Source organism: Rhinichthys klamathensis, unplaced genomic scaffold, assembly GCF_029890125.1.
Source record: "Rhinichthys klamathensis goyatoka isolate OS25496 unplaced genomic scaffold, OSU_Roscu_1.1 h1tg000032l_1, whole genome shotgun sequence".
Classification (NCBI taxonomy): domain Eukaryota; kingdom Metazoa; phylum Chordata; class Actinopteri; order Cypriniformes; family Leuciscidae; genus Rhinichthys; species Rhinichthys klamathensis.
This window is the reverse complement of record NW_026606581.1, coordinates 1848683-1874721: the sequence shown is the minus strand read 5'-3', so window position 1 is coordinate 1874721 and position 26039 is coordinate 1848683. Positions and strand designations below refer to the sequence as shown.

Below are 26039 nucleotides of genomic sequence, written 5' to 3'. Positions count from 1 at the left end.
CATCCTTTTTTTTATTTTTGTCAAGTTTTATTTGACTAATGCCCGGTTTCACAGACAGGGCTTAGATAAAACCAGGATTAGGCCTTAGTTCAATTAGGGCATTTAAGTAGCTTTTATAAACGTGCCTTAGAAAAAAACATTACTGGTGTGCATCTTGTGACAAAACAATGGCATTTACATATTTTAAGATATATCAGTGCAAGTTGCTTTCAGTTAAAACAGCTCAAACACACATTTAAGTCTGGGACTAGGCTTAAGCCTTATCTGTGAAACTGGGTGTAAAAGTCTTAGAATTTAAGTCTAGTTTTAGTCAATGAAGACTTAGTCATATTGTAGCCATGGTGTATAATGGTTAAACTGATATTCACAATTATTTTGCTCAAAATTGTAATTATGATTAGAATCAAGATCACAATCAAATGATCGTTGTCATTTAAGTAATATTTTTAATTTTCATCAAAATTATTGCACTCTCTCCTATAGACCATTTCAAGGACATAAACAATAACAAATGCGTTGGAATGCTTCTGCGCATGTCTGGTCCTGAAGCATTTCCGGTTGCTCCATTCTTAAATCTGTGAAACCAAGCGCGTACCTTTTAAGTCTAGTGAAAAGGCAACAGTTAAAGTATTTCCAAAAACTGTTAACCAATCGCTATATGCCATTACTCATTTCATACGTTTCCAAATGTGTGTGTTTAGTTTGGTGAAGTTTGTTGCTGTGGAACGGTATGCGAGAGGGTTTGAAATGTCCTACTTGAGCCCTTCATGTGGTCACGAATAAATAGAAAGTGAATGCAATTTAATGCTGGCTGTTTTGCTTTTTCTAATGCATAAACCTGTATTAGTAATTTAAGATAAACATAAATGCGGGCAGGTTAATAATTGTACAATTAAGAATAAAACATACAGAAAACACTTTTTAGGTCCTTGAAGGTAAAATGTTCTTTTAAGGTTTTCAAGTATAGTCACATACAGATTTGCTAGCTGTGTGAGTGTGTATATGTATTAGTCAACATTTGAAGTGCCAAAGAGATTTTATTATTGTATATATTTATTATTCTATTATTGTGTAATACATCAGTAAATGTTGGAATTAACATTAGCCAAGCTTAATAAGTGATGACATTTTTTTTACCGTTACCTTTTGTAAACTACTGCAGTTAGCTGTTACACAATATAACATTCAAGTATACAGTATACATTCTATATTGTGTTACTCACTGCTTTTGTCAACTGACTAGACAGCTAGAAAACAAATGTTAATTCCTACTTAATTATAGCCCACAGAACATTTAAGGAAAAAAACGGAAATAAAAACGTGGCATTTTTTCACTATACGCTGGGTGCATATCTAAACACCAACAGTGCTAGCTAAATTATGCTGCATCATACTTAAACAGTTACCGTAAAGATTAAATAATCCGAGCAACAAGAACCTAATTTTAATTTTGTTAACTTTTTTTATTTAATTCAGTCCCATTGTACATCAAGCGCATCCCGCCATTGTTTTGAATGCGCTCGACAACTAACCGGAAACGCCCGAGGAACAAAGACGTCACTTCCTTAGACCGACGAATAGCTGTTGAAATGGTCTATAAGCAAAAATAAAGAGTGTCAATTCATACGCATGATTTATTTTACTCATCATTGTATAATATTTTCTTCTGGGTTTTTTTCTTCTTTTTTGTTGAAGAACATTAACATGCAGCGTGTTACCAAATATGGCTAAATGACGCTTCCTCATTGATGTTCCTCTTATATTTTCTTTTTCTCTCCTTCCATCCAGAGTGTACCCCACATATGATTTTGCGTGCCCCATTGTGGACAGTGTTGAGGGGGTGACTCATGCCTTGCGTACCACTGAGTACCATGACCGAGACGAGCAGTTCTACTGGGTAATAAATGCTATTGGTCTGCGTAAACCGCACATCTGGGAGTACGCCAGACTCAATCTTAACAACACTTTGCTCTCCAAGAGGAAGCTCACCTGGTTTGTCGACCAGGGCTATGTGGATGGCTGGTGAGTATCATGAGAGTCCTCACTGTCTTTACTTTATAGAAAAAAACTCTTTTGGATTGTATGGTAAAATGTTTTTCTTGCTCTCCCCATCTTTCCTTTCTGTAGGGATGACCCTCGTTTCCCCACAGTCAGAGGTGTGCTACGTAGAGGAATGACTGTGGAGGGACTCAAACAATTCATTGCTGCTCAGGTATGTGTATTTCTTGCAATTAGAATGACTTTTGTCCAAGAATGCAAAAGCCACAGAGTTGTTACAATAAATCAAAGCAATGGCTGTTCTTTGCTGTGGCACTGGTAAAATCACTCTTAATTGCACACTTTATAAAATGGCGCAGACAGCAATTTTATAAAAGACATCAATGGTCCACAAATGTAGCTAGTATAGCTATTAAAACGTAACTTTATAGTTAGTGTTTTCCCACATCTGCAGTCTTTACAATTCAGATTTAATTCCTTAACCAATTTGATTCACATCCTTTTTTCTTTTCTGTCCATTCCACTGTGTTAAAGGGAGGCTCGAGATCTGTAGTCAATATGGAGTGGGACAAGATCTGGGCGTTCAACAAGAAGGTAAATGTTAAAATCACGTCCAGGGTCCATCATGGCTGCACCTAATCTCCAGCTGGTTCTTGTCATCCCATTCATTCACTAGTTAAATACCCCGAGCAGCTGGCTAACATCTCTACATTCTTTCAGCAATATTTTGTCAAGCAAAACTTAAATTTGAAACTAATTTTCAATACTTTAGCCTCTAATCTCTCCAGTCCCTCGGTAGGCACCAGATATTCCGTTCACCTTTTGTGCTTCACTCTTGCTTTTTACGTTTGCACGTCACCCTCTCTCCCACTTTCTCATTCTCTGTGACTAATTGTTATTTTTACTTTAACTTAAATGCACTTGCATTTATTTATTAAAGTAATTTCTTAATATTAATTAGTAATAATTAAAACAGGAGTTACTTGTTCTGTGTTGCTTTTAATTGTGATTTCATGTTTTTATTTCAAGTTTTATTGCCACCATCTTTCAAAAGCTGCACACGTTTGTAATTCTGCATCTGACCCGTTATCTACAATTCATTTCCTGCATCAAGCATGACCTGAGCTCTTTAACACTCTGCTTATTAGCTGTAAGCTTTACTCTTCACTTTTCCTGATTTGGCACCATTCATTTTTTTACCCATTTTTCTAAATTGAATACTTTACCCAAAAATGCTAATTGTCATCATTTACATTAGTTTTTATTCTTAGGTGAATTATTTATTTTGAAGGGCTAATTCACTCAAATTAAAGTTATGTCATCAATTACTAGCCCGCGTATAATTCCAAACCCAACCCCAGTACTTTCGTTCAGTTTCAAAACACAAATTAAGTTTTTATTTTTTATTTATGAAACCTGTTTCTGAAAGTCTATTCTAACAAAACCTTTGACCCTTCAAAAAGTTCATAAAGGCGTTGTAAAAGTAATCTATATGAATCGAATGGTTTATTTTCACATATAAACATTGATCAAAGCACATACAAAAATGATGCACAGAAGTTGAACACGTGAAAACATGTATGATTGACATGCGAGAACAAACCTCAACCTCAAGCATGGGTGTTTAAGTAGCAAGGAACTATAAAACCTCTTAAATGGGTCCTATTGTGCTTTTTCACTTTTTCAACTTTAGTTGGTGTGTAATGCTGTTGTTTGAGCATAAAACAGATCTGCAAGGTTACAAAGCTCAAAGTCCACTCCAAAGGGAGATATTTTATTTCATATAATCCACTTTTCAAGAACTAAAAAGAATGGCTCGTTTGGACTACAATACGATTTTTCTGGGCTTTATGAAGTCATAATGCTCCTCATTTAAATAATCCCCGCCCACGGAAAACTTAGAAAAGCGGACGAGGCCTGGGTGAGCTGCTGCTATGTTAAAGAGACGCTGTTTTTTCCACATCTCATTTGTTTGAACTTCCTAAGGCTTACACACTTAGAATGGTTAATTTATTTTAAACACTGTTCCTGAACATTATAATCCCGATGTTTCCCTGTGCTCTGCACATTTTATGATGAATAGCTTCCAGAACCACAATGCAGGCTACAGTGCACATAAAAGCATTTCCTAAAATGGAGCAGTTTCCACTTTGTCGGGACAATCTGTTGTTAAAGGACAAGTTCGGTATTTTACATTTAAAGCCCTGTTTCAAGATCGTTTCTGATGAAATAGAACGGTTAAAACGATTAACGATTAAAATTTGGACAGATGCTGCTGTCCCGAGAATTTTCGGTTTCTGTGGTTGCACCCCCCCACCTCTACAATGGTTGCACCTCTAAATGTTTTATCGTAGTTTTTGAACAACTCAATTTGACTTGACTTGGACAAAAACTACGATAAAACCTGTTGGAAAGCATCTTTTGCAGCGATTTTTGTGAGCATATCAGTGAACACCCCAGACCACTCGGTGAGTTTAACGTCTTTGTAAACTAAAGTTTAATGCGGTTTATGCAGGATTGTTCCAGTGCACCTATGCAACCATTGTGGAGGTGGGGGGGTGCAACCACAGAAACCGAAAATTCTCGCGACAGCAGCATGTGTCCAAATTTTAATCTTAACCGTTCTATTTCATCAGAAACGATCTTGAAACAGGGCTTTAAGTGTAAAATACCGAACTTGTCCTTTAATGAATCACAACTTATAAGTATGTCTTATTATCTGTAGTTGCGTTTTCTATTAACAGTTCTAATTATAAGGTTTATGTTGTTGCTATACGCTCTCCTGGTAGCGAACATTAGTGTTGATATAGTTGATATAGTGTTGTTTACTATAGCTTTTGTAAGCTCTCGCTTTTGAAAGGCTGTTCACCACCCCTTAGGAAACCATGTTTTTGTGATCGATTACTTTTCGTATAACCATAGTTTTCTGACAGATGTCATGATTAAATGGTGGATAACATTGTATCAAGAAAAAGATACCACTCTGAAACGTCCTGTGAAATCCGTGCTTGCAAAGTCTGTGCATGAAATCCGTTCTGGATGATCTTCTTGTTTGTTAACATTGTCAGGGTCTGAATCGGGTTTGAGATTGATGCCATCCTTCATGTTTACACTAGACCAGAACTCGCGGTTATAGAGGGGCGGGAAATTTACCGAACACACGCTAAGCGCTGCCATTCATAACACACTGGGCCAGCTAACCAATCACAGCACATTTCGTATTTCGGAAGGAGAGGCTTCATCGAAAACGACACGTTCGGGACAGACTGGGGAGACAGGAGCAGTAATAATGTAAAATATGTGAAAAATGTGTGTTTTGAACAATCAAGCATGAAAGTATATTCTAGTACACTCCAAAAACAAAATCAAGACTTTGTAAAAAGGTTATAATAGGACCCCTTTAATTTGTTCAGAGAAATTTTAGCCATTGCCTCTAGTGGGTCAACTTCTGGTTAGAGTTCCCTAATTTAGGTTGGCACAGGAGAAGTAATCGAGTGCTTGTGATATCATATCACATTGAAACACTTCCCGTTCTGTCTGTCTCTGAGTTCTGTATTCTCAGTTCTACATTAAAGTGCATCTCACTCTTCTGTTTACAAGCTGCCAGTTAGCTGTAAAAAGGTACTCCTACTCCTCTTCCTCCTTCCTCTTGTTCCTCTTCCTCGTGTTTCCCCTGCCCCTGTATTGTCTGCTCCTCCTTTCCATCTAACTTTTTATATCCTGATCTATGGCTTTGGCAAAAGTCCGGATTATTCATCTGGCAGATGATTCTTCACTCAAAACTGAAAAATCTCTCATCATTTAGTCGTTCCAAACATTATGATTTTCTTTCTTCCATGAAAGACAAATATTTTGCAGTTTCCTGGCTGCTTTTTTAACATATAACAAAAGTTTGACCTTACAATCTGATATACCTGCTGTCTATTATGAAGTCAACATGACTATGAGAAATCAGATCATGTCTCCTTTCTTTTTTTTTTTTGTCTGACTAGAATAATTACGGGAAGCCAAATATTGGCCAATATATCTGCCTTGTCGATATATTGGTCAACCACTATTTACTTTTTTTTTGCTGTTATTATTGTTGATCGTTAAGACCACGATCTAGGTCTATGGACCACAATGGTAATAAGTCTTTGGGCTTTATTGTGTCATCCCTGACTATTTATGTATTTTTAATGTATGACACAGAGCACTGTTTCATATTTTTTTATATTTAAGTGGTAAAAAAAAAGAACTGTGAAACTTTAGTGGTATTGTATTGCCTACTGAAATAATTAGTATTTTGGACAACCTGGTCTGTAATCTTGCACCTCGGATTCATTGAAGGCACAGATTTCTTGCTCTTTTTTTCCTTCTGACTTTCTCTCATATGCTGCAGCTTTTATCTGTGTTTATCGCTCATTTCCACCCCTCATACAGCTTCTGGCAGATTCTATAGAAAGTGAAAATACATGAATTTTGAGAAATTCATGGTGTTCAAACTTATTTAGCTTTAGTGCTCCCCAATGACTCATTTCAAACTTTTTGCTCTTGATTTCAACTCTTGTGTTTAACTCCCTCATTTCCGAGTCAGAGAACATTGATAGTTACTGTTCATGTTATAATCCTACTTAAATAAAGGCTCCAAGCTGTTTTGGGCAGTAATTATTCACGTGTGCGGCTATTACAGTCTGTTTGGTACAAAGTTTGGCTTGCCCTGCTCTTCATATCACCCTTCTCTACCTGTCCTTGCTCATCCTGTTTCATTATTCGGTCTGACCACCATTCAGAGCAATGTGAGACCAAAGAAGCTTTGGACGTACCTAAAGAATCATTTGTTCCCCTCTCTCTCTCTCTCGCCCTCCCTGTATAGGTCATTGACCCAATAGCCCCAAGATACACTGCCCTACTAAGCTCGCAGGTTGTGCCAGTCTTCATTTCTGAAGCCAAGGAGGAAATGAAAGAGATTGCCAAGCATCCCAAGGTAATAGAATCTGCATGCACGCACCCCTAAAAAACTTGTCAGTACCATATAAAATATTTTCATTAATTCATATGTAGGTAGGTAATAAAGAAAGACAGGTATATAAATTGGGCCTTGTCATTTGAGTCACATCCTATTTTGTGGGGATTTGCAGAATGCAGATGTGGGAATGAAGCAGGTGTGGTACGGGCCAAAGGTCTTTATCGAGGGTGCTGACGCAGAAACTTTCACAGAGGGTGAGACCGTGACCTTCATCAACTGGGGAAATATCATCATCACCAAAATCCACAGGTAAAACTAAACATTTTTTTTTTTAAATGACTCCTTACTTTGTGTGCTCTGGCGCCAACTCTTGTTACAATTTAACATGATTGTTTTCTATTTTAATACATTTTATTATTCTTCTGGTAACGAGGCTAAATTTTCAGCATCATCCTTCATTTACATGATCCTTCAGAAATCATTCTAATATGCTGATTTGGTCATCAAGAAACGTTTCTTATCATTATCTGTGTCTAAAGCTGTTCATTCAACGGATCATTGTATGTGTCATTGCTCAATAAAATATTTCAAGGGCTGCCCCCTAATAGTCGACGAGAAGAGACTTAGTTGACCAAATGTTAATTAATCAGCTAGTCGCAGAAAAAAAAAGTGGCAAAGTCACACAGTGTGTGACGGACTGATCATTAACACGACTGGTCCACGTGGTTTTATTTCGGTCAGGAAATCCAAACGTTTACCTATCATTAATCAACCTCAAACGTGGCTTATCATTTGAAACATGTTAGTTGTAGCCTAATGTTAGCCACACGGCTGCATGCTCTAAAGTTAATGGGAACAGATAAATGTGCGCTATTATTAGGTGCATATCCTAGTGTTCTTAGTACCGCGACATGTTTAACTTAACGTGCATGTCTCTCAATTGGCACGCTATACTGAGATGACGAGTCAACTTCATCTTTGCAGTTGACACTGAACCTGAAAACACTTGTTTATTAATAGATTATTAAAATATTCAGTCAGTCTCGATTCTGTTTTTTTGTTGACCTTCATAATCACTACTTTTGCCGGTGAGCCTCGGCAAGTTTTATGCGTGCGCTTGAGCTTAATTTATTTTTTAAAGGCTCATTAATATTGTTTAGTATTTCACTGTCATGTGGAACTACTAGTATGTAAGCAGTGGTACACAGGCCTATAATATTCTTTCTCAGCCTTATACATGTGCATTTACATGTAGATTTACTGCTGATGTCTTGGTGCCTGCAGGGACAGCAGTGGAGCGATCTCGTCTCTAGATGGTCGTCTGAACCTGGAGAACACTGATTATAAAAAGACCACTAAGATCACCTGGCTCACTGAATCCAGCCGTGCCCCCCTCCTGCCTGCTGTGTGCGTCAACTACCAGCACCTCATTACCAAACCAGTCTTGGGCAAGGATGATGATTTCAAGGATTACATCAACAAGAACAGCAAGGTGTGGTACTCAAGTCTGTTGGGGTGTTGTCCGTGTTTCTGTGGTTACATTTGTGCCAGAGTTGAGCAGTTTTTTGGGGGTGTGAACAGCATAAAAATCACATTCTCTCGCTTCAAGTTCAGTTCTTTCATTTATTATTTGAATAGAGTTCAAAAGGACAGTATTTATTTCAAATACCATTTTTTGTAGCATTATAAATGTCTTTTACTGTGACTTTTGATCAATTTAATGTATCCTTGCAGAATGAAAGTATTAAATTCTTTAAAAAGACCCCTCACTTTAAAATCTGATGTGTATTATTTAGGGCTGTCCCCGACTAAGGATTTTCATAGTCGAATCAGATTCATCAAGTCCTGCCTGTGTGTGGTGTTGGGGAGGGGGCGGGGCGGGGCTTTAACATTTTAAAGCCGCGATGTACAGAACATCACACAAAGATATAGAAGAAAATGTATAAAAACATTTTGGATCAATAAAACTAAGAAATAACATAAATAACTGCAGAAAGGCCACACTGCAGATAGCAGGATTTGCATTTCACATGCAAATCAAATTAAATCGGCTGAATTGCCTGTAAAAAAATAATCAACAATTAAGAACACAATATACATTTATAATAAATAAAAATACAAAGAAGCCACAAGAAGCAGAACAAATGTGTGCAAAATGCCTAAAGTGCAGGGGAACAAATATTCAAAACACAAGTCACAAATAGTTAAATTAGATCACCCTGAGTGATCAATTAATAAAATAAAAATAAAGAAATTATTAAAATAACAAAAGTATGGCCAGGATTGTCAACTTTGTCTTTTTAACTGCAGAAACAACAATAAACGCTCAACTGGAGCGGCAGTCTTTTTAGCTAAACGTGTTCCCAGTATCCAAAAATCAAATTAGAACCGGCTGAAATGTTTTGAAATCACTTGTATACCTGATCGAAAAAACAAAATCCAGTCTTTCACTCGGCCTGTGTCCGTTTGAGTCTTTTCAAATTGTGTGCGCGGATAAAATACATTCTAAAACACTTAACGTGAAAAACGCTTAATGGCTTTGTCCTAAAACTGTTATATTAAAAGATCAAATTCTGTACACACCTTATTAATAAAGCATACTATATAGCCTACAGAAAAGCAGATGAGCCCAGAATATGAACGCAACGCATTTTATTATAGGCTACGTTAAGCATTTTCCTCCCATAGAAAACCGTTAAGAAAAAGCTTTACGTGACTTTCTATAGGAGAAACGCGTTGCGTTCATATTCTGGGTTCATCTGCTTATCTGCACATGGAATGGTTTCTTAAGGTGTGTAGCCTACTGTGTACATACATTAAGCACGTAAAAGTGCCATTTAAGCGTTTTAAAAGCTTTTTTCACATTAAGCGTTTTGAACGTCCCGAGGAAAACCAACCTGTTAACGTTTGCCGGCAGAAGTGCGATCATGGTTTTCCTGATGCTAAATCCAGCCTTGGAGAATATCCTTTCTGATGGTGTGCATCTTTAGATTTTCTTATCCCAGACATTTTTAAAGATTTAAATCCCTGCCGACAAGACGCTCCTCTGTCGGTCACGGATCGAAAGTGAAACTTAAATCTGTCACGGGGTGTTTGGATTTATTCACGCTGCACGCACGTTAAAAAATATTTATTAAAAGCTTCTTTCTTTGCACATTTTTATTGACAGCATTATCATAATAGGCTGTATATTAACGTATTGACAGAAAACCAGTAGTTCTATGTGAAATCAGACATTGAGCACACTCATATAGCCAAAATGACATAATCCTCGTTTAATAACACATCTGCGAAGATTCGACCGTGAGATTGGTAGTCGAATCAGGCTCCTCCTATCGAAGCATCGAATCTTCGACTATTCGGGTCACCCCTAGTAGTATTATTATTTATTTTTCAGATAGAGGAGAAGATGATAGGAGACCCTTGTCTGAAGGACTTGAAGAAAGGTGACATCATACAGCTGCAGAGACGGGGTTTCTATATCTGTGATCAGCCGTATGAGCCAATCAGGTTGCACCTCTAATCTGTTTAACACAGTATTATGAATCTTTTGTAACTATAAACATTTAAATATATTTTTTCTGTTTGTTTTCTGTTATGTTTTAATTCTGTACTTCATTTGATCTATTTATTTAGCCCCCACAGCTGCAAGGAGAGTCCCTGTGTCCTGCTCTATATCCCAGACGGACACACAAAAGAGATGCCCACTGCTGGCTCCAAGGACAAGAGCAAGAGCCAGACAGCCGCTAAACCTGTGAGCACATAATTGGATCCATTTGTTCTCCTAACAAGTCAAACATTGAACAAAATGATCACTCTTTTCATATTGTTCTTCCTCCAGGTGAAGGCTGAGTCTGCTCCTCTGAGCAAAGCCAAGCTGGCTCCTGTCTCCAGCCCTGCTCCATCAGCAGCAGGAGACGCTTCCTCTCTATTCTCCAGCATTGTGGCTCAGGGAGACCTGGTCAGACAGCTCAAGACAGGCAAGGCCCCTAAAGAGCAAGTGGACGCCGCATTAAAGCAGCTCTTGGCCTTGAAGTCTGAGTTTAAACAACTGACCGGACAGGAGTACAAACCTGGTATGGCCCCACCTACTTCCACCCCAGGACCGAAGAGCTCTGCCCCCACCCCTGCAGCAGGAAGTCCGAGGCCTTCCTCCACCGGTTGTCCGTTCACTCGTGTTGCTGAGCAGGGCGAGGTGGTCAGAAAACTGAAGGCTGAAAAAGCACCCAAGGTCTGTTGGTCATTCAGTTGCTTATAAGGGTCTGCTTCATTTAGGGTGCGGTCAGGTTTGAACTTTTACAGGCCAAAAAGTCTATTGTTAACATCACCATGAAATCACAATTGACAATTGTTGTTTTTTTGTGTGTGGAATATTGCAGTATTTATCATAAAGGATTTATTCGTATACCCTCGTAATCTTTCATCAAAATGACTTCCCCCTCCATCTTGCAACGACATTTCTTTTCTGGGTTTGTGTTTTTTGGTGCAAGGGTGGAAAAACCTAACAGCAATAGCAAACAACAATGATCCAACTATCTAATCAATTCACAATGGACAAAATCAAGTCCGCCCTACATTTGTTTCACTCAAATATGTCTCAGTACGGAAGAAAAGAATATCGCAACTTCCATTTAATGCTGACTTTAACAGTGTATTGTCATAGAAATCACTTTCAAATGAAGCAGATATCTCTTCTGTCAATGCTGCAAATTCGCATCACCATCTTGAACCTGTGAAATGTTCTCCGGCCTCACGTCCTTATTGGACAGATTCCTATTGAAATTTCCTATTGGATTTTACCCATGTTATTTTGCAGAGCAGAGATAAATGTGCCTGCATTTTAACAAGGTAGCTGCCTCTCTAAGAAGTAAACGGTAAGGCAGCTCACAAGGTTTTAGATCAGACATCATGCTAGGGGTTTAGTCTTTCTATAACTGTACCATCTTTTTTTGTTGTTGTTTATTTTGGGGTGTCACTGTTGACCATGTCATCTTAATTTTACAGGAGCAAGTAGATGCTGCAGTAAAACAGCTCTTGGCTGTCAAAGCTGAGTTCAAACAGCTCACTGGTCAAGACTACAAACCAGGCATGGCTCCTCCCACATCATCTCCTCCACAGCCCGCCGCTTCATCTGACGCCTCCCCAACTGCCATATATGGGCATGTGACTGAACAGGGGGAGGTGGTCAGAAAGCTGAAAGCTGAGAAAGCATCAAAAGTGAGACTGTAATTACATCTTGCTTTAGATTATGGTGTTATTAATATTTCCTTCAGAATTTTGTTTTTGCACTGGGGCCACCCTATACAGTACTCAATACTTTTTTTTCCCTAACATATTTTTTATGTTTTCTAGTACTCAATATCTGTTGCAGATATGCATCTTTAGCTAGCCACTAAAAAAGTATTTAAAAAAAAATATATATATATATTTCAAATAATTGCTTTATATTATATATGATTATATTTAAATAATAATTTAATTTATATAAAGTTATGTAATATAATTTATTCTTCTGGATATATATATATATATATATATATACAGTATCTCACAAAAGTGAGTACACCCCTTACATTTCAGCAACCGTTTTAGTATATCTTCTCAAGGGACAATACTATAGAAATGAAACTTGGATATATTTTATAGTCAGTGTGCTGCTTGTTTATCAGTATAGATTTACTGTCCTCTGAAAATAACTCAACATACAGCCATTATTGTCAAAATACCTGTCAACAAAAGTGAGTGCACCCTAAGTGATAATAGCAGTACGTCGTTCAACCATGCAAAGCCACATGTCCTATTCATCATGTTCATGTTTTTGTCTGCTTGACAGGACCATTTTTTCTTCTTTTTTTGTTTTGTTGCTATGGCGATTTCAGGAAACATTGTGTTTAATTTGTAATTTACTTGTTGGTAAAGCACCATGATTTCTTTCCCCTCCTCAGGAACAGGTTGATGCAGCAGTGAAGCAGCTTTTGGCTCTGAAGGCAGAATATAAGCAGTTGACAGGGCAGGACTACAAACCTGGAGTTCCCCCCGCTGGTGCTTCTCCATCAACTCCAGCTCTGCCTGCCGCCACCACCCTTATGCCGTCTGGCTCCTCTGACAGCTCTCCTAAGTCTATTCATGATCGAGTCACTCAACAAGGAGAACTTGTGAGGAAACTGAAAACAGACAAGGCACCCAAGGTTTTTGACTTATCTCAGCTTTGGTCATAGAATTATTAAAAATTTGATATTTTAAAAAACTAAGTAGTATTCAACAATTGTTCATATTTGTACAGGATCAGGTAGATGTGGCTGTGAAGCAGTTGCTGAGTCTTAAAGCTGAGTACAAACAGCAAACTGGACAGGAATACAAACCAGGCGTGCCTCCTTCCTCTGGTCCCGCCCCTGCACAGTCTAGCAGCACCCCACCTCAATCCAGCTCCTCCCCTCAGGCTCAAGCACTGTTTGCAGACATAGCCCAGCAGGGTGAGCAACTGAGACGGCTTAAAGCAGAGAAAGCTCCTAAGGTTTGTTTGAATTTGTTTGCTAACAAGTTTAATAAATATTCAATTTTTGAAGTGATTTGATTTTTTAAGATGATTTTATTTGAGCTCTCCTGATATTCTAATTTATTTTTTAGGATCAAGTTGATAAAGCGGTGAAAACTCTGCTTGAGCTAAAGGGTCAGTATAAAGCCCTCACTGGAGAGGAATACAAGCCTGTGACTACCCCAGGAGGCTCTGGGAACACAGGGGGGGAAGACAAGAACCGCAAGGAGCGGGAGAACAAATCTGAGAAGCAGGGTGGAGGAGGAGGAGGAGGACGTAAGCAGCAGAAGGGAGGAGAGAAACCTCAACAAGGTCAAGACTCTGGAGCAGGTGGAGCAGGAGAAGGCCAGGGGCCAAAGAAACAGACACGGTGAGAGGCAAAAACGCGAAGTAATCCGTACAGTGTCAAATGCCCTTTATTTATTTCCTTGAGACATGGATAAATTCTTAAACGGAGGCTTGAGAAAGTTCTGCAGTTGTTTTAGTACTGCCACAACTGGTTTTGTCCTCCAAGACTAAACCCAGAATACAGTCTCTTTTGTCTGAATTACTTTTTCAGACTACAACCTGTGTTTATGGACACTTTACTAAAGGCTATTCAGTTATGTATTAAGGAAATTTTCCATTTGCTAGCAGTATCTATAGATTCACTCACTTATTTTGTGTTTCTTAAATGTAGGCTGGGACTGGAGGCAAAGAAAGAGGAAAACTTGGCTGATTGGTACTCACAGGTAGACTGTGCTCACATGATTTTGTAAACTATCTTTACAAAGTTCTTATTATTCAGCTGTTGAAAATTTTTTGTATTTGCTGTTTTCAGGTGATCATTAAGGCAGAGATGATTGAATACTACGATGTCAGCGGTTGTTACGTGTTGAGGCCCTGGTCTTATGCTATCTGGGATGCCATCAAAGATTTCTTTGATCGGGAGATCAGGAAGATGGGTGTGGAGAACTGCTACTTCCCCATGTTTATCTCTCAAGCTGCCCTTGAGAAAGAGAAAACCCACATTGCAGATTTTGCTCCAGAGGTGAGAAGCTGGAAAGAATGTAACATTTGGAGCTTAGGGTCAGTTAATACTTTTTTTCAGCAAGGATGCATTAAATAGTTCGAGTCACAGTAAAGACATTTATAATGGATAATCTATCACTTTTTCCACAAAAATATTAAGAACCACAACTGTTTTCAACATTCAAGTGACACGTGAAGGCCAACTATGGTAACCCATACTCGGAATTTGTCCTCTGCATTTAACCCATCCAAGTTAGTGCACACACATTAGGAGTAGTGAGTAGTGAACACAAACACACACACACACTGCAAACTGTGGACACACACCCGGAGCAGTGGGCAGCCATTTTTGCTGTGGCGCCCAGTAGGGCTGTAACGATACGCGATATAAAATCGAAATCGCGATACTCAGGTCCACGATCCTGTATCGCGATGTGAGAAGGCAGAATCACGATCACACCCCTTCCAACTTCCTGTCCAGAACCAGGGCTCGAATTTCGGCGCGGGATTGCGGGTATTGCGCATAATTCTAATCATTCCCGCAGGTCTCCCATTTATAATGCGGGAAATTCCCGCAATCGTAATCCACACAGATAATAAAATCAAATCATTCTTTTAACAACTATCTTCCAGACGCAATTTCACAAACAGCGTGAGTGTTCAGCGGTGCCGCGCGTCTTCTATCTTTTCTCATAATGTTTTGTGCAAGGCAGGCATCAAGCGCTGCGGCGATAATACACACTCGCGTTGTGGAGTCGGGACCATAGACTGTAAGGTCGGGACATGACGGAATATTCACTTGCACAATCGGGCCAGCAGTGGATCGTGACTGAAGTCTTTTTAAGTCTTACCAGTTTGAACATTCAAGCGATTTTAAACTAATCAGTGCTCGCGCGCTCTCTGAGATTATTTTCTATGCGCACATTCATAGAAAATCTGCCTCAAAAACAGCTGGCTAGTAACTATTTTTCGCGAATTATATTGCTTTAACACGCAAAATTGTCAATTTCGGTCTTTGTGAGTAGGCTATACTCTAAATATAGTCGGTTTTGTCTTTAATAAGCATAAAACGCATGCCAGTATAATGAACACAGGATCCGTGCACTAGCTCTTAAAGTGACGGCAGCCATATGTGTCTGTCATTAATTTTGTTGTCAAAACAACAAAAGATGGCTTTAAGTTAAAGGAATCAGGATTAATAGCCTATGTATTTAATTTATTCAGGACTAAAATACTACCCAGTGTTATTTTCCATTTGATTACTTTATTCAGTTTCTGTATATGAATACTAGTGTTAGACCTATTCAAAAACTTTTCTCTTTAATTGTCTTTATTTGTATCTTTATTCTATTGTATTTATTTGTGCTACTTTTTTCAATTTAATTAAAAAATTTAAATCAAGCTTCCTTGTGATGTGTAAATTCTTAACAATATTACCCAATTGTAAAAATGCAATGAGCGCAAACATTTAGGCAAGATAAATGTAATAATTTATCCCCCCCCCCCCCCCCCCCAGGCTCATGAGAACTACCACATCTTTAAATTACTATTAGTATTATTTGAAGTTAAAATTATAAAATAGCCTACGTAGACCTACACCACAAAACTAGTTGAGGATAAATTATTTACAATTTGGCAATTTCAGCATTATGGACGTGAAATTTGCAGCCAAAACTTGAAATATATATTCTCAGAAAGTGCATTAAATTAATCCTCAATTGACCGGCAACACGTCCAACATGCAGATGCATATCCTACGGCACCATCCCGAAATCAATTTAGTTGGAGTACAGAACACAGCCCAAAAGCAGCAGCCTACACTGCCTAGTATAGTATAATAATTTGCATAGTTATTATTGTTCTTTGGTGTTTAGATTATACAGGTTTTTCCTAATGTTATTTAATAAAAATACCGGTATTTTTTTTTCTTCTCTCAAAATCTCTTTTTTTCACCACAAGCCCCGCCCCCGTGATAGAATCGCGATACGAATCGAATCGTGGGTCCAAAATCATGATACGAATCGAATCGTGGGTTTGGTGTATCGTTACAGCCCTAGCGCCCAGGGAGCGATTGGGGGTAAGGTGCCTTGCTCAAAGTCACCTCAGTCATATCCTGCCGGTATTGAGAATTTAATTCACAACCTTCGAGTTACCAGTCTGACTCTAAACATTAGGCCACGACTACCCCCTAAAAATAAAAATAATACGAAATTTTACTTGAGAATTAAGTCAGCATATTATAATTAGAATGTGACACTGAAGACTTGAGTAATGGCTGCTTGAAATTTAGCTTTACCATCACAGAAATAAATTACATTTTAAAATATATTAAGATAGCAAAAAGTTATTTTCAATTATTTTCTTTTAAATTGTGTTTTTAATCAAATAAGTGCATATTTTTAAAATTATAATAATGGATGATTGGAACAAGATCATGTTATGGTGGATTGTATTTGGGGCTTTTCAGTGTGTGGATAATAAATATGTATAAATAGCCACTCAAAGATTTGTGCTTTTTATCTGCAAATGTCTTTAGGTTGCTTGGGTGACAAGATCAGGAAAGACAGAGCTGGCGGAGCCCATCGCTATACGTCCCACTAGTGAGACAGGTAAGCAACTGCAGCTGTATCTGAAATGGACTGGATTCTTATGTTTGTATTATCTTTTTAATACATTTGCATTCTTCTTACATTGATGCAGTGATGTATCCCGCCTATGCCAAGTGGGTCCAGTCACACAGAGATCTGCCCATCAAACTCAACCAGTGGTGCAGTGTTGTGGTCAGTTTCAGCCTCAGTCATACACTTTTACAAACACATCTCAATTAAAGGCCTGTGTATTTATTCAGTTTCTTGCTGTTCTCAGCGTTGGGAGTTTAAACACCCACAGCCCTTCCTGAGAACCAGAGAGTTTCTTTGGCAGGAGGGACACACAGCGTTTGCCACCAAAGAGGAAGCTGCAGAGGAGGTTGGTTAAATGTGATCAGTCACACCTCACTCACAATTTAATATTTACATGCTGATCCTGAAATAATTGTAGCATGTTTCTGAACCTCCCACTCTTTTAACCATCATGTGTGCAGGTGTTGCAGATTTTGGACCTGTATACTCGGGTGTACGAGGAGCTGATGGCCATCCCTGTGGTCAAGGGCAGGAAAACAGAGAAGGAGAAGTTTGCAGGAGGAGATTACACTACCACTGTGGAGGCTTACATCTCAGCGAGCGGCAGAGCAATTCAGGTAAGCGTATATCACAATTATTTTACTCCTAAGTAAAGAACTAAAAAGAACTTTGCCGTGAGCATATCAGGGCCTTTATTTTACAGTCATTGTTTAGTAGGGCTGAGAATTGCCAGAGACCTTCCTATTCAGTATTATAACTATATTTAGCTCCCATTACAAAATGTGCTGCAATACATTTATAAAAAAATTGTTTGCATTTAGCATTTTTTGCATTTTGGCTCTTGATGCCCAGAATGTTTAATTAGGCAAGGCAAGTTTATTAGCACATTTCATACACAATGGTAGGGTTGGGTATCGTTTGGGTTTTATCCGATTCCAGTACCTACTCGGTATTTTTTAAACGGTTCCGGTGCTTAAACGGTTCTTAAATCGGTACTTAAGAAAATGAAACCGCACACACTTTATCAAAAACTAATACCCTTTAATTTACAGGGCCAAACTGGACACAATATTAACTTAAATCTTTAAACAATATAAATACAAGTAACATATGGTAATAATAAATCCAATATAAAATAAAAATTCATATTTACATAATATCAAATGAAACAATATTGTATCAAACAATGTAATAATACTGGAGATTAATAGAGATTACTAGCAGGCAGAGCTGCCAACTCTCACGCATTGACCGTGAGACTCACGCAAATGACCCTTTTCACACAGAAAAATCGCGGACAAAGAGGACACTGACAGACAAGACAGAGAAGGTTACTTTTGATATGGAACAAATCCACAGCTGTCAGATTCTGTCAATATTTTTACGAGATTCACACAATAAATAACGTTTTGGCTCTTTGAAATGTGACAGATCGCTGTAGCGCGTCAGTTCAAACGGCACGTGATACAGCAGCCTACAAATACAAATCCACTGCTTCTTCGCTACGCAGCGGTGAGTGAACCTATGAAAGAGAACATCTCTGGTTGGTGTAACATATCTCTCAATAGGGAACGGGACGCAGCCAAGCTCCTCGCGCTGTCGACCAGCTTCCTTTTTCGGCAGAGAAATCTGAGGAGCAGATGGCGCGCGCGCGCCAACATAGTATGACGACGTAAGTGCGTCGATGCGGCGCCATCAGCCAATGAATTGGCTTGATTCTATATGGGATTCAGACTATCGGCACACCCAGAGGGCGTTCTGACACGTAATTTTACACGTGAAATGCAGCCAAACCTTGCGAGAAAGAGCGCGCATGCGAGACAGAAGAAACTGTGCTCCAAACTGTGTAGCACACGCACGGCGGAGAGAGAGAGAGCGAGAGACCTTGCGTGTGTGTGTGTGCGCGTGTGTGCCTAATGAAGTTAGGCACCGAAATCAGGCACCGAAATTTTCTTTCTTATTCGGTCTGGTTACTACCGTTTACGTCGGAACCGGTTCCCTATTGGCACCGAGTTTCGGTACCCAACCCTACACAATGGTAATTCAAAGTGCTTATACATAGAAGAAATTAAAATAATCAAAACAAATAAGAATAATTAAAACAGTTTGGAATAAAAAATAAAATAAAGTAATACTGGTCCACGCCAATTTGGGTCACAACTTCTTTTATTTTTTCTCTCGGAATCGTTCCTGATGCATCCCTGGCAAACAACCCTATTTTTGTTAGTATCCCTAACTGCCTGATTCACTAAATTCGGGGATCCCCTATCTGAGATGGAAGGGATTGAGCCGGTTTACGGTGCCACTGGACCTCTAGCCCAGGGACGTACTCTGCTGGGGTGGTGCTACACCAGTAATGCCCAGCGGGGCCCCCACAGAGCACGCTTCGTGTGCGCTGTCTGCTGCCGTTACCCTTAACGACGCTCTCAGCGACTTCTTATACTCTCAGTAGTATAATTAACTTACTAATTACTTTAATTGTTTAATTATAAACAAAATGTAATTATAAAAGTACTGTTTAAAATAATAATAATAAAAATGGATGATACATTTGTGCATGATTAAAGTATTTTTTCCAAATATAAAAAAAAGACAAGGAGTAAATAACAAAGAAACATTCCCCCCTGTTTACAATCCCTTAAGACAGAATGGACTGTTTACATATAAACATTCCTTTTTTTTTAAATGCTTGTATAATGCGCAAAAGGTCAATACATACTATACAGCATGTGTCTGAGACTTGAATTTTTAAATTCAAACTTATTTAGCATGCAATGGCATCTTAAAAACACATATGTGGGATGTTTAAACCCCCACTTTCAAGATTTACTTTGGTCATCAGAAGAAATTGAAACCTTGTTAGATGTATGGGCTGACGAAAAGATAAAAACACAACTGGAAAACACATAAAAAAGCTGACATTTTCAAAATGGATACAAATAATATAATGTGAACAAAGTCCATCGGGGGGAGGGGGGGAGCAATCAAACTCGGGTTCGGAACAGCGAACCAAGTGTGAAAGCGCCCTAAAACTCCTTATTGCTCTCTCAGGGTGCCACATCCCATCACCTGGGCCAGAACTTCTCCAGAATGTTTGAGATTGTTTTTGAGGACCCTAAGAGACCAGGCGAGAAGCAGCTGGCCTTCCAGAACTCATGGGGAATCACCACTCGGACCATCGGAGTCCTGACGATGGTTCATGGAGACAACATGGGCCTGGTGCTGCCACCCAGAGTAGCATGTCTACAGGTGTGCTGGAGATCCACCATTTCTTGTTTATAATGGATCATAGCATTGTATGCAAACTTAAACTCTGATTTGCAGGTCGTCATCATTCCTTGTGGCATCACAGCCACTCTGCCAGAAGCAGAGAAAGACCTTCTGTTGGCCCAGTGCTCCAAGTATCTTTCCAGACTACAGGAGGCCAATATCAGAGTCAAGGCCGACCTGCGGGATAATTACTCGCCTGGCTGGAAGTTCAATCATTGGGAGCTGAAGGTATGTAGGGTCTTCATCTCAGCATAATCCCTCAATTAGGGCTGCTTGATTATGGCAAAAATCATAATCACGATTATTTTGGTCAGTATTGTAATCTTGATTAACACGATTAGTGTTGTGTGGGTGAAAGGAACAAAATCTTAAATAAACTCAGTTTTTTGTTTTGTTTGTGATCTATATCAAGTATATTTTGCTGGAAATAAGGTTGCTATATCAACATTTTGGATAACAGTGAAATTTTACAATTTTTGATATCAATTCTGATACCTTAGAAATTAATGCTAGACTAAAGTTAACAATCAGTAGTGCAACAAAAAAATGAAATAAGCAATACTTTAAGTATTTCATGTAAATCTATGTATCTAACAGTATTCAACTAATAGCTTACTATAAAGAAACTGAATAAAGCAATCAAATGTAAATAACACACTGTATTAAGGCGAGACACTACAGGTGAATAGGGATTTTTTTTAAATAGATATCACCATGAAACTTCCTCAGTTGATTACTTACACAAGTATCTTAAAAAAATGTATTAAGTTTTTGAAATTTGTAAGTTGAATTAGGCAAATTAGGCATTATCTCATTAAATATGCGCAATTTTGCATATATTTTCGGTAGATAGATCTGAACATATGATAAAGCCAGGTGCAAAATTCTTTTTTCAATTTGTTTACACACAAGATGAAAAAAAAAAAGTTCAGAGGGGTTTCAGGATATATGCTTTCATTACCTAGGAAATCAAAATATACTGTCCATAGCCTTAAAAAATCGATTTTCGCCATATTTTTTTAATTAAAATGTCACATAAATCAGGCCAGAAATGATTTATTAACAAATCCCTCTGAAAATAAAAGTGTATAACTGGAAAGTTGGATGTACATAGGTGCTACATAGGCTGAGAAGTTTGTACTGGAGAATGACAAAAAACTCATTTTGAGAAAAAGGCATTTAAAGAAGCCTACAACTGCAGTAACTCAATGAATGAACTTTGGCAGAGTACACCACGTGATGCGTCTGAGCGAGTCACGTTAGCTGGAACCAGCAGTTTTCGTCATTAGCTTTAAATCACCCTTTGGACATTCACGATTGGTTACTGATAGAAAGGAAATGCCCATATTTGGGTTACATAGCATTGTGCAGCAGACTCAGAGCTTTCTTTATAGCAGCTTGAAAGAACACATATTGAAGGAGTAAACTAGCCCAAAATGTCAAAACTGAGCACTGCATGAAAAATCTGTTTTTTCCTGCCGTGTCTCGCCTTAATGAATTAAATAGATTTTTATTAAAGCAACTAAAGTTATAAATCAGATGTTTTTTTTTCTTTTGTAACATTGGCACAGACAGCAGCCGGTATATTAGGCCTAATTCATGGATCCTGTATACTGACTACAGATCAACTGTTTATGCTCATTTAACACATAACTACCCAAGTATATTTCGCTTGTCTGTGTTCCGCTCTATCTTTCACAGCTTAAAACGCTTGCAATATTTCTCTTTTTAATATCAAACATCCTGAGTAGACTGTATTTTACTACAGTCACATTTCATGATTTGACTAATTTGGATGCTACATTTGGTATCAGTACCAGTGGTACTAAAAACCAGGGAAATTGGGTACCTGCTGTGCTGATAGGCGGCTGCTTTCAAACGCTCCCGTGTGTGTCTGTGGAAGCGCTCTGTGAAGAGGTTTCTTTTTACAAGGTGTTTTTGAAATGTTGATCATTGTAGCCATAGCCAATCACAGACATATCTGTTAAGCGTGGGAACGCAATGGCCAGTCAGAGGTGTTTAAGTTAGTCAGAATCCGTTCAACACTGTCCAAAACACTGGAGTTTTCATTCACCACACACTTTAGAGTTCTGCACCCTCGCAAATCCTTTCATTGTTACTTACGAAGTGTAAACACAATGTAAATAAGAGATTAATTGTGCTGTGTAGACAGCTTTTTTAGTTTATATTGTTTTTGTAGATCTCAGTGAGCAGGTGCTGAATGTATTCTGAATGATTGACACTGATTATACACTCGCTTTCTGTTTACAACCCATATACATTTTGGATAAAAGTTTTGTTTCTCATGCTCCTCAATACATTGCAAAGTAGTTCCAACTACTTATTTTTACTTATTTTTATGATTTGCTACTTGGTTCCAACTGTTTTTGCTATGATACCGAAATTGGTACCGAGAGCCGTGAAATTTTACTGGTATTGGTATTGACTACTGGAATTTTGGTATTGTGACAACCCTAGCAGGGGCGAAAGCCACCGCTTTAAGGAAGGGAACAGAATGCAACTCGTAATTGATCTTGATTATGGTGTTTTCATAATTTAAATCGAAACAGCCATACCACCAATGCACAAAAGCTTTGTTTGACGTCCAGTTTTCTGAATGCAGGGTGTGCCCATAAGGTTTGAGGTTGGGCCGAAGGACTTAAAACAGGGCCAGTTTGTAGCAGTAAGGAGAGACACGGGACAGAAAATCACCGTGCCAGAGGCTGATGCCGTGAAGAGAATCCCAATCCTTCTGGAAGAGATCCAGAACAATCTCTTTAAACGGTACAAACAAAAGCTTTCTTGTTCTTCACCTACTATCACTACATTTGAGATCTGCCATTTCCATCAGAGGCAGAATGATTTACTATTTTCAACTTGTCACAGGGCCTCTGATGATTTGAACAAACACATGGTTGTGGCCGATACGATGGAACAATTCCAGAAAGATCTGGACCAGGGAAGGGTAAGTAAACTGTGTGGATCCAGAGCTCCTTGGATACTATTAGTTTTCAATTAAAACCAGAAAGGTGCCTAATTTATGTAATTTCTTACAGATTGTACAGATTCCCTTCTGTGGAGGCATTGAGTGTGAGGACTGGATTAAGAAGATAACAGCCAAGTAAGAGACTAATCTATGCTTTTGGGTTGTTTTTCCTAGATAACCAGTATTTAGTTATTTAAATACTTAAACATTTCAATGCCAAAATCTCAAATGCATTTCAATGAAAAAAGATTTCAAATGCAATCAATGAATACTGCACATTTATGCCAAGCAATTTCTTGATTATCATCTACTGTTGCTGCTGAATCATGACCGTTTACTTTATGCCATTTATATCTCTTAAAAAATGTTTTAAAGGCTGAAATGTTAGAACATTTTATCAGGCTATTTGTTAGGCAAAACATTTCATTTTTATTAGACTATTTGAACTGAAGTTAAGTTTTTACAGTCTATTTATGGTTTAATATGTGACCATAGATCTTGCTCTACCTCGCCTAAATGGCATTCATTTTATTTGAGCAGGTCTTAAAAACCCTGGAAACTTTGTCTTTAGTTTTTTCTTAAAATATTTTTTAAAAATTAAAAAAAATGATTTAAGTAATAAAATATTTTATTTATTTTATTAATACATTTTATTTATTTAAATATTTAAATGTATTTTATATTGTTACTACTAAAGGCAAAACTAATTCAAATATTGGAAGTTGGTAGCATTCAAAGTTTACAGCTTTTTTATACAGTTATTGTTTATTTCTTAATGTCAAATTCTGTAATAGTGTTAAAAATGTATACATTACATGTTAATGCATTAACCAAAGATACACACACATACACACACTTCTTTTTCCATTGACCCCAGGAAGCCCTGTTTAGAAACCTCTGGCCTTGAACACCTAGAATATATTTATATCAATTCAAAGAAAAAAGATAAGATAGAAGTGGGTACTCTTAACACATACACTTTTTCCTGTGTCTTCAGGGATCAAGACCTGGAGCCTGGTGCACCTTCAATGGGAGCCAAGAGTCTGTGTATCCCCTTCAACCCCTTGAAGACCCTGCAGGCCGGCCAGATGTGCGTCAGCGGCAAAGAGCCTGCTCAGTACTACACGTTGTTCGGTCGCAGTTACTGAAACCGTCTGTCATCCCCAAATAGTGATTCCCCTTATCATCAAATGCACTAGTAGGATAACTGTAAGACATCTGTCATCATCTCTAACCACTCGAAATACTGCTTTTTACTATATTTTGGAGGAACCCTCTATTTTTCTGGTCACAGATTTACTAGCTGACAGGTAGAGTTTTAGGCTGAGATTTGATGTTCTATGCGACCATATTAAACCTTTGCACATCTTTGTCCTAAATAAATTTCTGACAATTGTAAACTAAACATTATCTGTAATAAAGGGATTCTGAATTTCTATCGTTTTTGTGCTTTTTGTGACTTGTATGTTTACATGGGGATCAGAAATTAAGCTGTTTTCTTAAATGATTATGTAACGCTCCATAAACCAAGGGATTTCACTCTTCTTATATAGTACATAAACATTTACTACACTACAGTAGTGGCCAAAAGTGATGTCAGGAGGGGATCGTTTTTAATGTCCCTACAAGTTCAATTAAATCATCAAAATATATAATAATATATATATATATTTTTTTAAAATATGAGGGAAGAACAAAACACTAAACTTGGTTTAGGGTTTTTATCTGCATAATTATTTGACAAAAAAAAGTGAACTATAGCTACAAGTTTTATTTTTCTATAAAAACAAATGCATAGAAAAACAAAAAGCTCACAGGAAACAGCATACATTGACTATAACATGATCAGTTATTAATACTTAGTTGGTTCTCTATTTTGTATGACAGCCTGGGCAAAAATAACATCTGCCCAGTTTCACATGTTTCACTGCTTTATCACAAATAAAACAGTTGACTCCAAGCACAACTATGTAATATGATTTCAATAACGAGTCAAGTTGCAATAGTGTGTGTGTGTGTGTATATATATGTATATATATACACACACACACACACATATATACATATTTACAAACGTTTTTTCCCAGGATTAAAATGAGATGGAGGTGGTTAAATCTTGATTATGTGCACAGTGCACACATACAAGTTTATTGTGTCTTCAACTGGCTGAAGAAAATACTTTTTACAAGCTGTTAACCTTTAATTGTGAGAATTATACTGAAATGACATTTATTTTACAAAAACACAGTTTGAGCGATTATAACTTGTTCAGAAACTGAGGGACTTTTTCAGGGAGTCCCAGAGAAACAACATTTGTTCTGAGAATCAGATTTACAGTAAACGGCTGAATCAGTATTTGTTTCTTTAACCTCTACAACTAATAATTATTCATTTAGTCTCATGTTGAACAAATTGAAAATGTGTGTAGAATTTACTGGTTCAGTGATTTGGTGTAATACAAGAAAAAAAAAGTATGATATAGGCTTATTATGATGCGTAAAGTTAAGAAAATAAGACACACTTCACTGAAATAAATGGCAATTAGCCTGAAAGCCTGAATGCTAAAATAGTCTCTTATCAGTCTAATTGTGAAGTGTAAAACACGTTAATACTAGCCTTCTTTTTTTATTGATCTGTCGTAAAGCAATATGAGAGTGACGCCAAGTTCAC

General features: G+C 37.9%; 1 protein-coding gene and 1 non-coding gene across 4 annotated transcripts in view; both read left to right on the top strand.

Moving 5' to 3' along the window:
- The window catches only part of eprs1 (glutamyl-prolyl-tRNA synthetase 1), a 34637-nt gene extending 9832 nt beyond the window's left edge, over positions 1-24805 (top strand). The window contains exons 10-35 of one of the 3 annotated variants that reach the window (XM_056245539.1): positions 1789-2022; positions 2128-2212; positions 2533-2592; positions 5599-5619; positions 6854-6964; positions 7119-7255; positions 8231-8438; positions 10344-10456; positions 10583-10700; positions 10794-11177; positions 11951-12163; positions 12892-13134; positions 13230-13460; positions 13574-13851; positions 14161-14212; positions 14302-14511; positions 17029-17101; positions 17193-17272; positions 17358-17459; positions 17575-17730; positions 20165-20362; positions 20438-20611; positions 23007-23167; positions 23270-23348; positions 23440-23504; positions 24367-24805. In XM_056245539.1, the coding sequence (XP_056101514.1) occupies positions 1789-2022; positions 2128-2212; positions 2533-2592; positions 5599-5619; positions 6854-6964; positions 7119-7255; positions 8231-8438; positions 10344-10456; positions 10583-10700; positions 10794-11177; positions 11951-12163; positions 12892-13134; positions 13230-13460; positions 13574-13851; positions 14161-14212; positions 14302-14511; positions 17029-17101; positions 17193-17272; positions 17358-17459; positions 17575-17730; positions 20165-20362; positions 20438-20611; positions 23007-23167; positions 23270-23348; positions 23440-23504; positions 24367-24517 (3937 nt within the window). In that variant the 3' untranslated portion in view covers positions 24518-24805. Of the gene's footprint in view, positions 1-1788; positions 2023-2127; positions 2213-2532; positions 2593-5598; positions 5620-6853; positions 6965-7118; positions 7256-8230; positions 8439-10343; positions 10457-10582; positions 10701-10787; positions 11178-11950; positions 12164-12891; positions 13135-13229; positions 13461-13573; positions 13852-14160; positions 14213-14301; positions 14512-17028; positions 17102-17192; positions 17273-17357; positions 17460-17574; positions 17731-20164; positions 20363-20437; positions 20612-23006; positions 23168-23269; positions 23349-23439; positions 23505-24366 lie in introns of all 3 variants that reach the window. The other 2 variants (XM_056245538.1, XM_056245540.1) reach the window with 2 other exon arrangements.
- On the top strand, positions 13934-14067 carry LOC130080326 (small nucleolar RNA SNORA47). The gene has a single exon (XR_008806666.1). It is a non-coding gene; the product is annotated as a small nucleolar RNA SNORA47 (small nucleolar RNA).
- Positions 24806-26039: the final 1234 nt, after the last annotated feature.